General features: G+C 45.2%; 1 protein-coding gene across 2 annotated transcripts in view; it reads right to left on the reverse strand.

Moving 5' to 3' along the window:
• LOC138924615 (rho GTPase-activating protein 20-like) overlaps window positions 1-15,834 on the reverse strand; it is an 85,358-nt gene that overhangs the window by 30,313 nt on the left and 39,211 nt on the right. The window contains exons 3-4 of one of the 2 annotated variants that reach the window (XM_070269697.1): window positions 6,612-7,230; window positions 5,505-5,672 (exon numbers count right to left, since the gene is read on the reverse strand). In XM_070269697.1, coding sequence (XP_070125798.1) covers window positions 5,505-5,672; window positions 6,612-6,676 — 233 coding nt within the window. In that variant the 5' untranslated portion in view covers window positions 6,677-7,230. Of the gene's footprint in view, window positions 1-5,504; window positions 5,673-6,611; window positions 7,231-15,834 lie in introns of those variants that run through there. The other variant, XM_070269698.1, reaches the window with a different exon arrangement.

Below are 15,834 nucleotides of genomic sequence, written 5' to 3' on the forward strand. Positions count from 1 at the left end.
AAACGAAAATAATTCTGCAGGAAGCCTACCTGAAGGATGACCTAGATTCAAACGTTAGGGTACAGTGGATGCAAATACGCCTTGTGACACAGGTGGCTTCTTAGACATTTATTTCACATTTTTACCCTATGTTGATGTATTTGAATATTTGTGTGAAACACAATCAATTCTCAGATAAAATAATTGTTCTAGATCGTAACTCTAAAAGCATTACGAAGCTAAAAATAGTCTACTGCCGATAGGAAAGAGAGACACATGTCTACTTGTTTTTACAGATTTTAAAAGTTTTGTCATGTAGATGTCCATGTGTGGAGACACCTAAGGTACTGTGTGGAAAATTCCAAATATGTGCACCTGAAAGAGTCGTTTCTTTAATTCTCTCCAAAGCTCCATGAAGTCCCAAGATTATCCACTTCCTTGAAACCAAACCACGGAGTTTCTGTTTGGTTTTCAGTCTCCTATAACATTTATTGAGCTCCCACCACATGCCAAGCACTATTCTACATATTTTACAAACATTGCTTCACTTAATCCTCAATCCACTATATCTATTAGCTCCGTTTTATAGATGAGGAAACTCACAGAGAAATTAAGAAAATTGCCAAAAGCAAGAGATGGGCTTTGAAGCCAGACAGCCTAAGTCATGAGCCTATGCTCACAACCACTCGGCCTCCATGAGTGCTGACCTGGACAGTTCCACGTAGTGCCCTCCTCATCGTTCCTACCTTCAGCCTCCTTTCTCCCCCCAGAGCCATCAGGCTTTCTGATGGCATTGTTCTCTCATTTGAGAGTGAGAGGATCAATCTCCTGACATTCTATCAACAAAGCTAAATGCTAGCCTCGAAATACTGAAAATGTATTACAACAAAGACTTGTACTACAGTGGATTCTCCTGAGATCTCACCGTGTTTCTCTGCGCTCAGTGACTGACTCTTCAGATTACATCAGTAGAAATGAGAAGTGATGAACCTTACAAAACATGGCTCAAAGGGAGCAGGAGGAAAAAGGCAGTTTTTATTTCTAACACGTGGGTCCTCACTATCCATCTGCTAAGATGATGGTATCCCTCTCGCTTTCTTCTACCTCAACTTGGACATGGGAGCGTGATCCCCGGTGAACTGTGGAAAGTCACAGATTCTAGGGAGATTCCCCTCATTCTAAGGCACAGGTGTTCCCTTAGATGCTGGGAGTAGGGGTCATGGTATCTTCTGCAAGAATCTTTGTAATGCCACTGATAATAAGCTAATAGTCATCTTCATCTTTTGACCTAAACAAAATTGGATTTCGTCGTTTCTATATTCTTTAATAACTAAATATGAGGACAGAGATGTCTGAGGGGGGTGTGAGCTAAGTAAGTACAGTCTCTTACTTTCTATACGTTCTCCATGGGCCTCTACGAGTATTAGTATCTTATGAAGTAGATGCTGTTTAAAAAAACAAGTCATAATTTCATTTGAAAAATAACCTCTTATTTAGCATTCTGATGAATATCAAAAATGTTAACAAAGTTCCCATCTGACTTTAATTCTTGAGAACCAAAGTTTCTAATGTAGTATGAAAAAAATGAAAAAAATATCCAAACAATTTCCACTGACTGTTATTAACATCCAGCACAACGGGAGAAATATAATTTCCTCATGAAGAAAGGACATATAAATCCCCTTTATTATTACACACAAACTAAAGTTCATTTAGTCTGACTAATATATACGCAGCAGTCAGTCAACTATTTACTCCCTTTGTGTTGGTTTCTGTAGCATCAACCTGGAGAAGAAAGAGTTTCCAACTGAAGCCTCAAGACACACTGAGGAAAAACGGAACCTAAGTCACTCCACCCCCTTCCCTGAGTAGAAAAAGCAGGCACTAAACTCAGGTGATTAACTTGAACAGATCGATCCAGGACATAACACAATCCTCCATCTGAGAGCGAGGCATGACAGAAAGGAAATAAGCGGCTTGTTGCGGGTGGCTATTTCATTGAAGTTGTTATTTCTTGGTAGGAAAAAAATAAATAAATTTTCTCATATGAACAGTAATCACGAATGTCCCCAAATGTTTACTATGGAAATGATCTAGTAGCCAGCTTTCTAAAAGCTGTGGTAAACTCTTGTACAAGGTGGCAGCATTGAGTACTGCTTGCTTCCTGCTATGGACTGAATTGTGTCCCCAACTCCCACCCCACTCCCCACCCTCCAATTCATACCTTGAAGCCCTAATAGCCAATATGTCAGTTTTGGGAGATAAAGCTTATAGGAGGTAATTAAGGTTAGATGAGGTCATAAGAGTGGGGTCCTAATCCAATAGGATTGGGAGGAAGAGAGAGAGCTCTTTCTCCACAGGCACACACTGAGAGGCATGCGAGCCCATGGGGAGAAGGCGGCCATCTGCAAGCCGGACGGGGAGCTCTCATGAGGACCCGACCCTGCTGACAGCCTCATCTCAGATTTCCAGTCTCCAGAACCATGACAAATTTCTGTAAATAAATAAATTTCTTTTCTGTGTGGTGAGGAAATGACTAACTCTCATCTGCTTGTTACCTGGTGAGAAATGGAACAGAATGCTCAGGGAGCTGAAAAACAAATGAGAAGTCTAGCTATCAAAAAAAAAAAATCAGAGGCCAAAATAAAGATAAGAAAATATACTTAAGATGAGTGAAATTGCTTCCAGGTGTAGCCTTGGAGATGGTGATGTCATAAAGAGGACAGAGAGAAAAAGACTCTGTCCAGGGCTTGGCATGAGGTCCACTTGAAGAGCTAATAATAAATAAATGAATCTCTGTAAATACATTTCTGTGGTTTAAGCCAAGCAGTCGATGATATTTGGTTTTGGTAGCCTGACCAGATGAAGACAGTTACCTTATCAAAAATCTCTGCTCTCTCTATATCAAGGTCTTCTGAAGCAAATCAAATGCCTTAGATCACCTACACTTTCCAACATTCCCAATGGATGTAGAAAGCATATAAAAGTAATCTTGCAGGAACTGAGTCTCATAAACAAGAATATTATTGAATAAATTGATAGAGATTGTGTCACATTATGAAACCCTTGAGCAGACACAGAGAGCTCTCTGAAAAGCAGTATGTGAAAGATGGTGGGCATCTTCTGTGATAATGGACCAACCAAAATAAAAATTCAGCTCTGAAATGGATGCAATTTGCTAGGAGAAAAGAACACTGTATCAATATAAAATGTTTTTGGCAGAGTACTGTAGGTTCTATCAGACCCATTCAGAGGTTAGCAGTATCTGAGACAAGTGGCTTCTGGTAGGAAAACAAAGGTCGCCTACTCTCCTAAATACTGTAATAATTACAAAGGTGAAAAGAAAAGTGAAGGAGAACGTATTCCCCTCACAAATTGAATGTGAGTGGTCTGCAAAGTCCTGACAAGCAGGAGATGAGTGTTGTGGTTGCTTGCTTTTGTGTGTCTCAGGTTGAGCACAGAGGAATACAACATGGTGTGACAGGAAGAGCATGGCCTTGGGATGAAGGCAGACCTCCAGTGCAGTCTCTCCCATCATTTTCCTGTGTATGACATTGGGCCAGTTCCTGAGCCTTCCTCAGTCTTTGTCTTCCTATCTGAAGCCTGGAGATGATGACAGTACCTGCCTTGGAGGGCTATTGGGGAAACTAAACAAGCCATCTGTGATGCTCCTCGTGTGGTCCCAAGAATGCATCCAAGAAATTTCAGTTTCCTATACTAACCTTGCTTAAATAAAGAGATTGGTAACTAGTCTACACTTTTTAAAATAATGCCTCATTCCCTCTATCAGGAGCAGAGTGCCTTGAATGGACCTCATGCCAAGCCCTGGACAGAATCTTTTTCTCTCTGTCCTCTTTATGACATCGTCATCTCCAAGCCTACATCTGGAGGCAATTTCACTCATCTTAAATATATTTTATCGTCTTTATTTTGGCCTCTGATTTTTTTTTTTTGATAGCTAGACTTCTCATTTGTTTCTCAGTTCCATTTCTCACCAGGATGTGAGGTAGCCATTTCCTCACCACAAAGGAAAGGTTGATTTCAAGGATGAGAGAGAAACTAGTTGATTGTGGTGTGTTCTGTGAAATCCAGACAAAAGAGAGAATAGAGGCAGCAGCACCACAGGTTGGGTAAGAGACTGTGTGCTGAAATTAACAGACCTAGTTTCAAACGTGGACTCCACTAATTGCTAAGGTGGTGACCTGGGGAAAGGCAGCAGACCTCCGGGCATCAAGGTCCTCCATAAGATAAGGAAAATGATCCCATCTCACTGGGTAGTTGCAAGGTTCAGACAAGATTCGGTACATAAAGTCCTCAGCATAATTCCTGACAGAAAAAACTTCTGATAAATCATGCTTCTTATTATTAACATCGCTCAGATTAAATATAGCATTTTGCAAAGTCGGTACTTGCGTGTCTTACCTATGACATGGCGTAACTAACTGAGAGCTAGCAGTGAGGGCAGCCAAGAAAAGAGTTTTCATTTTCTCTAGTAATGAAAAAGCTTCTTGATAGTTTGTTTGGTGAAATATTCTTTGTCTTTTATGGTGTTTCATAAATCATGAAAACAGAGATGAAGAAAGTAAACAGATGACCTTGCATCCACCTACCGTTAGACGTTAATTGAGCAATTACCATGTTTTAGGCTGGATATTGGTTACATTTGTGTCCAGGGTTGGGAAGAAAGTGCATCCATTTGGTTCTGTCTCCAACATATGTTCCAAATCTGTCTGCTGCCTCTTCTCACTGCCACTCCCAAGATGGAGTCCCTGTCATATTTCATCAGAACCACTGCCTCCCTAACTAGTCTCCCTGCGTCCACTCTTGCTTACCCACCAATCTGCTATCTAGCAATAGGCAGAACAATATGCTAAAAATATAAACCAGATATGGTCACTTGCTTAATTAAATATGCTTCAGCATAATATTTCAACCTTTTTTGTGGCCTGTGGAGACCCTGTGTGGCTGGACCCCTGACCACAGTATCTTACCTGATATTGTGCCCCACACTGAAGGCTCCAGTCACATCAGCCTTTCCTGAACCCCTCCCTCCAGAGGGCTGAGTTGCACCCACTGAGTCCTGCTGGTCCCTCACCCTAGAAGGCTCAGCCACCTAGTCTAGGAATGTGGCTGCTTCTCACCCCATAGGTTTGGTTTAAATGCTGCCACCTCGGAGAGACCTCCATAGACAGCCCCTCTCTAGGATGGTCCCATTTTCTTCTCCACATGGTACCCTCTTCTCTCTCTTATGAGAAGCACTAACTTCAATGTGTAATTTCCCTCCTCTTATTTTTATCATCCGTCCGGAAGCTCCAGGCAGGAGAGACCCTGCCTGTCACATTCTCAATTGTTTTCTCTACAGGGACACGGCACAGAACAAGACCTCTGTCGATACTTGTTGACTAAAGGGAGGATCAAAACATTTGCAAAAGCAAAAGAAGAAATCCACTTAACATTTTCCCACAGTAAGGGTTGGTGAAAATGCAATCTGATGGTAATCAGGAGAGCCTGTAGTGTACACGTACTTGGTGTTAGTTATCAGCAACAGATCGCTGAGCAAGAAGAGGTGTCGCTTCTGCCTCCTCCAGCCTCTTTTGAGTTCCACGGGGCCGTGGATCAGCAGAGTGCGACCGGCACTCTCAGATGATGTAGCATTTTCACTGTGGGTGTCCACCTCAACAGAAGAGCTTTCCCTGCAAAGCAACAAATACCACAGGACAACCAGTCACCCATCAAATACCTGATAGAGTTTTGTGCCAAAGGTCAAGGTTAACACGACACTAAAAATTAGCCTCGATCCCCAAAACAGAACTCTATAGCTCAAATTCAAGTCTCCAAATTACAGAAAGCTATTAAAAAAGATGAGGGCACACAGGGAGTTGAGGTAGATGGAGAATGGTTTCCAGGACATGCCCCAGAGCATGCCAACTCTTAGAGGTGGGGAGAAGGGGGCAGCAGCAAAGCAAAGATGGCCACGAGCTGTTGGGAAGGGGAGAACCAAGAGGCCAAAGGTTGAGAATATTACAAGAAGGTAAAAAAAAAAAAAAACCCAAAACCCAGGACAATTTGTGGCCTGAGACAGATAAAATAAAGTGACCTAGAGATTTGTGAAAAAGTAATTACAATTTAGTTTCATGTTAACATAAAAATTTAGATAACTGAAGATTCTGGAAAATTGACTCCAATCATAGCTAAATCAGTATTCAAGTTTTGGGGGGAAATTCTCAAAGATCAGCAAATAATACTGGAAACATCAATAAGTTTCTAAACACAACAGGGTCTTAGATATTATTTTGTTGAGCTATAACTAAGCTCTAAGCTATGACTCTTTGGTCATAAAAGGTAAAACAACTAAATTTCACAGGACACAAAAACTCTTTCATGAATAGGGAGATATTGTCATAGGTCTACAGAAAATTCTCCCTCATGGAGCCAAGAAAGAGTCTCCCTTGAGTATGTAAAGCCTGCTTTCTGTACTCAGCAGCACTGAACCTTGTGAACATGAGTAGCTTTTCGTGAAAGCAGTGCTGAAGGTAAGAATCGGTTCCCATGTTTTAGGAGAAACAAAACAGAACACTTCCTGTGACTGCTAGTCCCTTTGGACGATCAAGAGTAGTATATTCAAAGACTACCTGCGGAGGTGAAGCCTTGAACGACCGCCTGAAAGCTGAAAGCGCTTTTTGATTGACGAAAACATCCCGTTTTCTTCAATTCTTGGCACTGACTATCGAGCACGTCTACAGCACTTGGCAGAGCACTGTAAACTAGGCACTGAAGCCTGAGGATTCTGGAGTTGTCAAGGTCACCGGCCGTTATGACGTTAGGGTTCTAAGGCGCATGCCATAACTGACAAACTGACATATCTGTTTCCCTGGTTTTGCCTGCATCTTTTGAGTTTTTAAAACTAATCTATTTACTTTGAGATAATTGTAGATTCACAGGAAGTTGTAAGAAACAACCCAGAGAAATTACATCAACCTTTTACCTGGTTCCCCGAATGGTACTATCTCTCTAAACTATAGTACAATACCATAATTAAGATAGTAGCATTGATACAGTCAAGATACAGGACATTTATTCCCATCACCACAGGATCCTTTCTCTGCCCGGTCTCCATGATTTCTTCTGGTACCAGCATATCCAGTAATCGTCAACACTGAAGCGAGAGGTCAGGGTCCAGTAGAGTCTGGCTGTTTTTCCAGGAGATGCAGAGGGAGGGCAGCTGAGTCAGCACAGGCTGGGAGAGGGAACCTGCAGACACAGACAGGCATGGTTGCTGGGCAAGAATCATGGGAAATTTCTTAGAAGTCTAAGCAAGGGAGAAGTGATGTTGGGGGCTTCCCTCTGTCCCCAAAGCCTGTCCCCAACTGTGCAGTGAGAGAGGAGCGCAAGGAGGAGGGGAGACCAGGCCATGGTGCACACATCCCCATGGTCTCCACCCTGTGCCATAGTAGGGGCAGCCCATGAAAATGGGTTTCCATCCAGTGACTGCCCAGCCCCTCCCTGAGCCCTGGTGCTGGAGCTCAGCTCACACCACACACTGAGGAGGATGGAGGTTGGCCTCACCCCTTGGGAGAGCCCTGGGAGGAAGCACCTACCGAGACAACACAAATGTCCCTGCTCAGGGGACTCTGCCAGGCCAGAGAGGACAGAGCTGCTCAGCCTCCTTCAGTAAGCACAGGGTCCAGCCCCCAGGCCCAGGCTCCTTTGAGTGAATGGTCCTTCCTGAGCAGCTTTGTAGGGACCAAAGGGCTGTCCTGCACTGCCCCCTCCTGGTCACAGGACACACCCCTCACCAGGGCCAAAGCCCTGAGAGCACAGCTGGTTTCTGCAGCTCACCAGGTCACTGTCTCTATTCACACATCCATGGTCTGATCATCTGTTAATGGCATTCACATACATTGGAGGCAATGACTCTTGTATCACTCTCTCATAAGGCAGTGCACATGGAAGGTGGAAAAATGTACAGAAATTGGAATTTAAAGTGTTTTAACCATGAGACAAGATGTTGCAAACATCATATCCCTTCATTTTAATGTGGTTTAGGGAGCGCATCCATGTTCAGTGTTCCATCACTTGTGCATAAAGCAATGAATTCCAAATAATCTCACATAACCTTATCTGTGTTTTAAAGTCCAATTTTTAGGTAATCTATTGCCTGTACTAGTGAGAAATCAAAGAAGCACAATGAATCCTAATATTTGAGCTGTGCAGCTCCCATCACGCCATCTTGTATTAGAGTAAAGTCCAACCTGGCAGAGAAAGTCTTAGACCCTCATTTGTTGGCTTCTGTCATCCATCTCTCCCTGTTCAGAATCATCTCTTCTATGGACACACAGCTTACCAACCCCATCATCCTCTCTTCACAGGTTTTCCCACTAGGGTCCTTCATAGGATTTTGGGTTAAAAAATTGAGTATTAAAATTTCATTGATCTTGTGCTGGATCATGAGCTCTATATTTAACATCTTGTTAACAAATGTCTATCATTAGGGGCCGGCTTCATGGCCGAGTGGTTAAGTTCGCGTGCTCCGCTGCGGCGGCCCAGTGTTCGGATCCTGGGCGCGCACAGCTAGTCGGGCCACGTTGAGGCGACGTCTCACATCCCACAACTAAAAGGACCTGCAACTAAGATATACAACTGTGTTCAGGGGGGTTTGGGAAATAAGGCAGAAAAAAAAAAAAGATTGGCAACAGTTGTTAGCCCAGGTGCCAATCCTTAAAAAAAAAATGTCTATCATACATGTTCTTAAGTGGAATGTTATTTGACTTCTATCAAGTTCACCCACACTCTGCAGTTTATTTGCTCGTGGAGCTTGTCTCCTGTGCTCACAGTTTGTTCCCCCTTCCGCCTGCTCCCCATGGTTTTTTCCTCAGTCCCTGTAGGCCCAGCGCATCCTTCTCTTTCTCTGCGTGAAGCCGTGGAACCCAGTCCATCTCCCTGGTCACTGTCCCCAGGGTCAAGGGGGAGTTTCTCTTCTGTCCTATAGACAATGAGATCACCATTATTACTTAACCTCTACTCTTAATTCGACTCAGAACTCCAGGCTCAAGCTGTCCAGAAAGCAGAAATCATTATCTTTGCCTCAGATCTGCTCTTCAACAAGGTTTGAAATTCAGGAGAATTCTAATACTCTTTCAGCAAACACTGGCTGAGTTTGTCCTTTGTGCCACAGTTTTCTGGGCTCTGTAGATACAGCAGTGACATAAGAGGGGAAAACTATTCACATGGAAGTTAGATCCCAGCAGGAGAAAGAGGCAGTGCATAGACTCGCATAATTCCTCTGGGCATCTGGAGCCTGCTCCTGCTGGCTGAGAGCCCCTCATCTCCCTCAGGACGTGGACACTGAGATTCTCTGTGCTCTGTCCCCAGCCTCCCCTCAGCTGCACATGGCTCTGCCCCATTCCAGGTGCCACGTGCAGGAGCCCAGCCCTGCTCCCCCAGCCTTGCAGAGTCCCTCAGTGTGGCCTCATCCCACAGTTTGCCCACTGTATTCCATTCTTCACTCTGTATTTAGAGCGATATTTCAAGTGCATGTATCTGATAAAGGCACCTCCCTGCTTAAACGTTTCACACAATTTCTCTCACTGTCAAGATTATGTAAAGCTGTTGAGTGTCACATTCAAAGTCTCTGTATATGTGACCATCTTTATTTCTGACCTCTTGGCTCACCTCTCCCCTGGAGCCTATACAAAAGCACAAGTAGGGCCCCTTTGCTAAGAGGATGCTTAACCCTGAAACCCAGTGTCACCTTCTCCTTTTGGTACTTCTGGTCCTCCTTTCCCACCGCTGTCCCCTTCCATCAGGACCAGGCTCACACATCACCTGCTGGAGATACTGACCATGCTGAGATGAGCAAATACCTGTTTTTATTATAATAATTTACTAGGAAATTTCCACACTTACATCTGATCCCATTGTGCATATTCTCTTAGATAAAATTTAAGCATAGAAATACTGAACAAAGAATGCAGTTATGATTCTTATCATCATTTTGTTTTTCTGATTAGTTTACCCTGTTTACATTCCCTAAAGAAGTGGATGTATATTGTGTTATTACTTTTTATTTAAACATTTCATATTTCCAATTTGGTTGGTGGAGTATTATCCTTGGACTGAGTCAGACATCTAGGATAAAGGGTTGTAAGAAGAGATTTTATAGCATTTGAATTCCAGAACAACTTTAATATGACGATCTGTAAAAATGTGACCCATTAGAGAGCCTGGAGGACTATTCCTCATGATCATTTAATTTAAAAACTGTGACAGACAAGGACGTCCCTGCGTGTGGGGCAGCTCATAATCTAGAACGTCCTCTGCAGGACCAAGGATGCTGCTCTCATAGCAATTCTAACAGATCGCTTCTTCTGATGTGTGACGTTTGTTTTATCTCTGTTTTAAATAGAGAAATTCTAACATAAAGTGACTTAGAATAATGATTTTTGATGATTTATTTATTTTCCTGTCTTCCATCAGGGAATGGGACTTCCCTTTGATTCCAGTTTCCTGAGAGATTGTTTCAAAATCACAAACAAGTTCTGAAATTTTATCAAATTCTTTTCTGTTGAAATAGTCACTGGCTTTTCTTTAATGGATCACAAGCCTGTGGTCTGGAAATAGTGACCACTGACCACTGACTCGTCCCATATGAAAAACTCAATCTGATTTGAATCGTAGTCATCAATATAAAAGTTAAAATCATAAGAGTTCTAGAAAAAATACAGTAACATCTTCATGTCCTGGCAATAGACAAATTCATCGTAGGTTGAACACAAAAATTAATAACCATACGAGAACAAAATACATTACCTAAAATTTTTAAATATCACTTAACAGGTGAGTGACATCAGCAAGATGATGGAATAGGCGGTCCCCCACTCGTGTCCTCACTCAGCAACCATGATTTGGTGGCCATCAATGGAGAAAAGTGCCTTTGTGGGAGCTTCTGGATCCAGGTAGGAGACTGTGAAATCCTGGCAGAACCCAAGGCTGAGGAGTGGTGTTTGAGAAGGCAGGCCCATGCTCAGGGGGTCCTGACCACAGGCCCAGATCAGTGCCATACCCCTGTGAACATGGCACATCTTTTTTTTGTCTTCTTCTTGTCACCTGCACCATTTGTCAATGGACCCAGCAGGAGTCACTCCCGTCTGTGCCTCAGTTAGCAGGCCTGACAACCGTGTCCCTGGCTGTGAGCCCTGAAGCAGCCCGTGATCCAGTTCCAGCCCCTCTTATCCACAGTCCAGGAGCAGTCCTGCCCATCCAGGAACTGCACAAGACAAATGCTCATCAGTGCCCCTGGAGGCAGGCCTGCTGACCTCAGTCTGAATGGGAATCTTGAGGCAGCCCTGTGCCCTGGCTCCAGCCCTGTGCAGAGTGGTCTGTGGGCAGGAAATGGGCTGGGGACAGGCCCATTTAAGCCCCAGGAAGCAGGCCTTCAGACTAATACCAGCTGTGGACCATGAAGCAGACTTCTGTCTCAGCACAGCCCTTATCAGCTGTGACCCAGGGCCAACCCTGCCCAACAAGGAAACTGTCCAGTGCCCAGGGGGGAGCCACACCCATCCATCCACTATCTTCTCTTGATTTTGGGGTAAAGCATTGCCTAGATCCTCCTTCTCACTGCACTGAGGGGTTGTCTTTCTTGAAATGCATCCATCACACTTTGGTTTCTAGGAGAGTCTTCTTGATTTCTCCTACTAGACTCTGCTTGCCTGGGAAATGACGCCATCCTAACACCTGCTTCCAGGCACAGCCTTTCAGCCCCCACAGGGGATGACTGGGATCAGGATGTGTGGACCATCCTCCTGGACCCTGCCCAGTGGGAGAGCAGGCCCCCTCATATGAGGCCTGAGGTCCCATCTGGAGCCAAGTCTCAGCCTCTTCAGCCTGTCCTGTCTTGTTGGCCAATTTTCTTCCTCAAGAAAATAAGAAGAGAAGCCAAGTAGGCATTATCAATCTTTTTTGCATAAAATAAACCTCTGGAAGCATTTTAACATGACCCCATTACAGAATCCCGCTCCTGAAGTTCAGATTAATTAATCTGGTAGAAAGGGTCATTTTCTGGCTTTTGAAAAGTGGAAAGTTTCTAATATGGGGGCAGCATTGAGAAGGAGGGGGCTGAGTTCATCCTTAGTGTTCTGTTCCTCTAACAAGATGCTGAAATTGAACAGGCACAGGTGAAGTTTTCATCAAATGTAAGAGGAGAGTAAACTAGAGATGCGCAGGCCTGGCCTTCCTAATGAGTAGACACATTTGTCAGAGCTGATCATATCTCCTGAAAATGTGAGCTTCAAATAATCTTGTCTCAACTAGATGGAGCCATCATGTTGTCTCAATTGATTGAATCACCCCACACCCGCACTTTTCCCAAGAGCCCAGCCTCAGTTCCTCTTTTTCCCAACACCATCCTTCAATACTTCCTTCCTCCAAGACATGGGGAATCCGAACTTATTCCTCTATCCCACCTGCTCCACCGGTTAGCTAGACTCACAGTCTGACATTTGTGTCGTCCACAGTTCCTACCTAGTCCCTACCTACATCCAATCCTCCTCCTCCTTCATTTTCTATGCAGCACCTGGGCCTCATAAATAAATCACATACTGTTGATCCCCTGACAACCCCTCTAATGCTCCCATCTCCACCCCACCAAGCTCACCCCTCCTTACTCTCCCAAAACAGCTTTCCTGTACAGTATATTTTGCTTGTTTGTACTCTCTCTTCCCCTAGACAGTGTCACCACTCTGAGCATGTGAACCCTTCCTATCTTGTCCATCTACTATACTGAGCCCCTACACCCAAGTCTGACCCAAATTAGGTGTTCAGTAAATGGTGTGGATGCACATAATATGGAGAGTCAACTAGCCTGAGTCAAACAGAGCTGGACTTTGTTTCCCTGATTCTGCCCTGACTCCCTGATATGGACTGAACTATGTCCCTCAAAATCCTAGTTTGAGACCCTAACCCTGATGTGACTGTCCCTGGAGATAAGGCATTGAAGGAGGTAATTAAGGTAAATGAGGTCATGAAGGTGGTGCCCAAACAAGTGGGGCTGGTGTGTTTATAAGAAGAAGAAGAGAAACCAGGGATGAGCACACAGAGAAAGGTCCCTGTGAGGACACAGTGAGAAGGCAGCCACGCGCAAGCCAAGGAGAAACCAAACTGCCGTCACCTTGATCTTGGACTTCCAGCCTGCAGAAATGTGAGAAAACACATCTGTGGTTAATCCACCCCATCTGTGGTGTTATGTTATGGCAGGCCTGGCAGACTCACACACCCCTGGTGGACTCTGTCCCCAGGGCAGCCTGCCCCAGCATCCAGGAATGTCTGCTCGATTAGAGAAAAACAGACAATGGATTGAAACCAAGGACAAGCAGTGGTGGCAGTAATTGAAAGACACAGACTCTTTTCCTCTTATGTGATGTCTTCCTTGTTAGAGATTAAGCAGCGTGTCTCCAACACTCCAAATCTTTGCTTCAGAGGTCCTATTCCTGGTGGAATGGAAGTACTTTGATTTTTGCTACACTCTTCTCTTGGACCAATCCTTACCATTCACTGGTCTCCTCACTAATGTATGAGTTGAATAGAATATTTCACATGGCTTATTCTCTACTTGTATGAGTGAACCGTTCACTTTTCTGAGTCAGGCTAACTCTGATCCAAGCTCCAGGACACAGAAGAGGAACGTAACTGGGACAGAGCCCCTGAGACCTGGGCCCTGTGAGGGGGAGAATCTCAGAAATCAGCCCTCAGTGACCTGAGGAATCACTTGTTTGGGGGAACGTGACAGAAGGGCTCTGGACTGGAGTGTGTGTCTAGACATCCATGAGCTGGGCCTCTAGGACAGGTCCTCACCTGAGAGAGGAGGCACTTGCAGGGGAGGAGCCCGGTGATGGCAGGCAATGGCCACTAGAGTGGGTTCTTGAGATGTAATCGCCCTTCTCACTCCCTCTGGGAAGAGGACATCCTCATGAAGGAGTTTTGCCCCTTTCTCCCTCTCCAGAGAGTGTTGAATTTCAGCCTGGGGCCTCCCTGATTGGAGTTGGTGTCATTTCACCTGAGACTGACCCTTTGCAGAACATTAGAAAGACCAGGGCACCAGAAGCAGAGTCTTATAAGACAGGTGCCCCTGGCCTGTGTCCCCTGTCCAGCTCCTAGTGTGCACAGTAGTTGACCCAACATGAACTAATGACAAGGATGGAGAGCAGATGATGCACATGCTGGGACCACTGAGGGAAACCTTCTGTCCTTTCCTCTCCTCTCCGACCCCAAATCTCCCAGTCATGTGGTGAGCCTGTGATTTGCCCCAGATCCAGCTCCAGGGACAGGCCTTTCATTTTCCAAACCAATCAGACAATCCCCTCCCTGCTCACCATGATGGAGTCAGGGGAGACAGTATGAGGTATCTCTTCTGGTCCCGTCCTCATGAAGTCTGAGATTCCTGTTCCATGGATCAGGGAGGGCAATCTCTCTCATTCAGGAGAGTTTATTGTGTGGGTGTGATGCCTGGGACTGCAGGGACATTTTTGACCCATGTGGGATATCAGCCTAGGGACATGTGAGATCATGGACATTGGACAACTCAGATAAATCTCAGAGAAGGAGGGAAGTCCATTGAGATGACGCACTTGACAACTACAACCTTCCTGTCACCACTGAACAAGGCAGGAAGGCTTTTGTCTGTATTTCCATCACAAGGATGAGCTCAGGACCTCAACCCCCCACGTGTGTCCATAGACCATCATTCAGGAGGTATAGCTCACTCACATCTCACCCAGTCCCTGAGAACCAGCCTCCAAACCTCTTCCTAAATCCCCTTCCTTCCCTCCAAAAAACATGCGGCGTCTGACCGAGGGAGAAGTGGGCTGGGTGGAGGCCCTGAGGCTCTGGGACCCTGGCATGGAGGTCACTGGACATGGGTCACAGACTCAGGTGGTGGCTGTTTTCCTAGCTGCCATCACCCCATGGAACCTCCAGCAACTGGCCCACAGCGCCTCCTGCTGCCCCAGCCCTTATTCCTCTCGGCCTGACATGAGGGGTTAGGAGCCCTTCAGACAGAGATGCCCTGCCTCCACCCCTGGCTCAGCTTCTGCCTCTCACTCCCCACAGGAAGGGGCCACACCCAGGCCTTGCTCAGGCTGCAGCCTCTTGGTCACATTCAGCTCAGAATTCACTGCTGTGGCCTTCTCGCTGAGGACCATCCACATCTGTCTCCACTGTCCCCATACTGATTCCACTGCTGGTCTGAGGTGGGGTGTCATAACCCATCCCCAGCGCAGGGAATAAAAACACAAAGGCACCACAGATCTGACCCTGTGCACTCACAGTTTGGGACCCAAGAAATTTGGTCTCTGTCTCTCTTTCACTCTGCTTTCTCTCCAGCCTCTCCTTCCTGTCAAGCTGAGCCTCAGTCCTCGCTCTCTATGGGCAGAGGCTCCAGAACGACATAAGCAAGGAAGTGCTGAAGGGAGGACGTCATTGTCCCCACAGTGGGTGCTGCTCCAGTGCGGCCCCTCAGATATCAGAGGGAGGGATGGGTTAGCAGCAAATGTCAGTTAGTGGGCAGCACACGGGGTCACTGTGCCTGGTCCATGTCAGGCTCTGCAGTGGTGGCATGTCACGTGCACCGTGACCTCTGCTTACGCTAACCCACACTTTCTCAAGGGGAAACACGTATGAATAAGTCACAACATAAATAATAAAGGTGCCCATATAACCTGTCTACTCACTGCTGACATTTTTTACTCTGTTTTCATGTAAGGAAACATTCCACCATTTGTTCAATTTTTTATTTTATTACATGCTGAAATTTGTAATTGTTTTTCTACAGATATGGTCAAATTTTTAATTTTTTATACT

This window comes from Equus caballus, chromosome 6, assembly GCF_041296265.1.
Source record: "Equus caballus isolate H_3958 breed thoroughbred chromosome 6, TB-T2T, whole genome shotgun sequence".
Taxonomy (NCBI): Eukaryota; Metazoa; Chordata; class Mammalia; order Perissodactyla; family Equidae; genus Equus; species Equus caballus.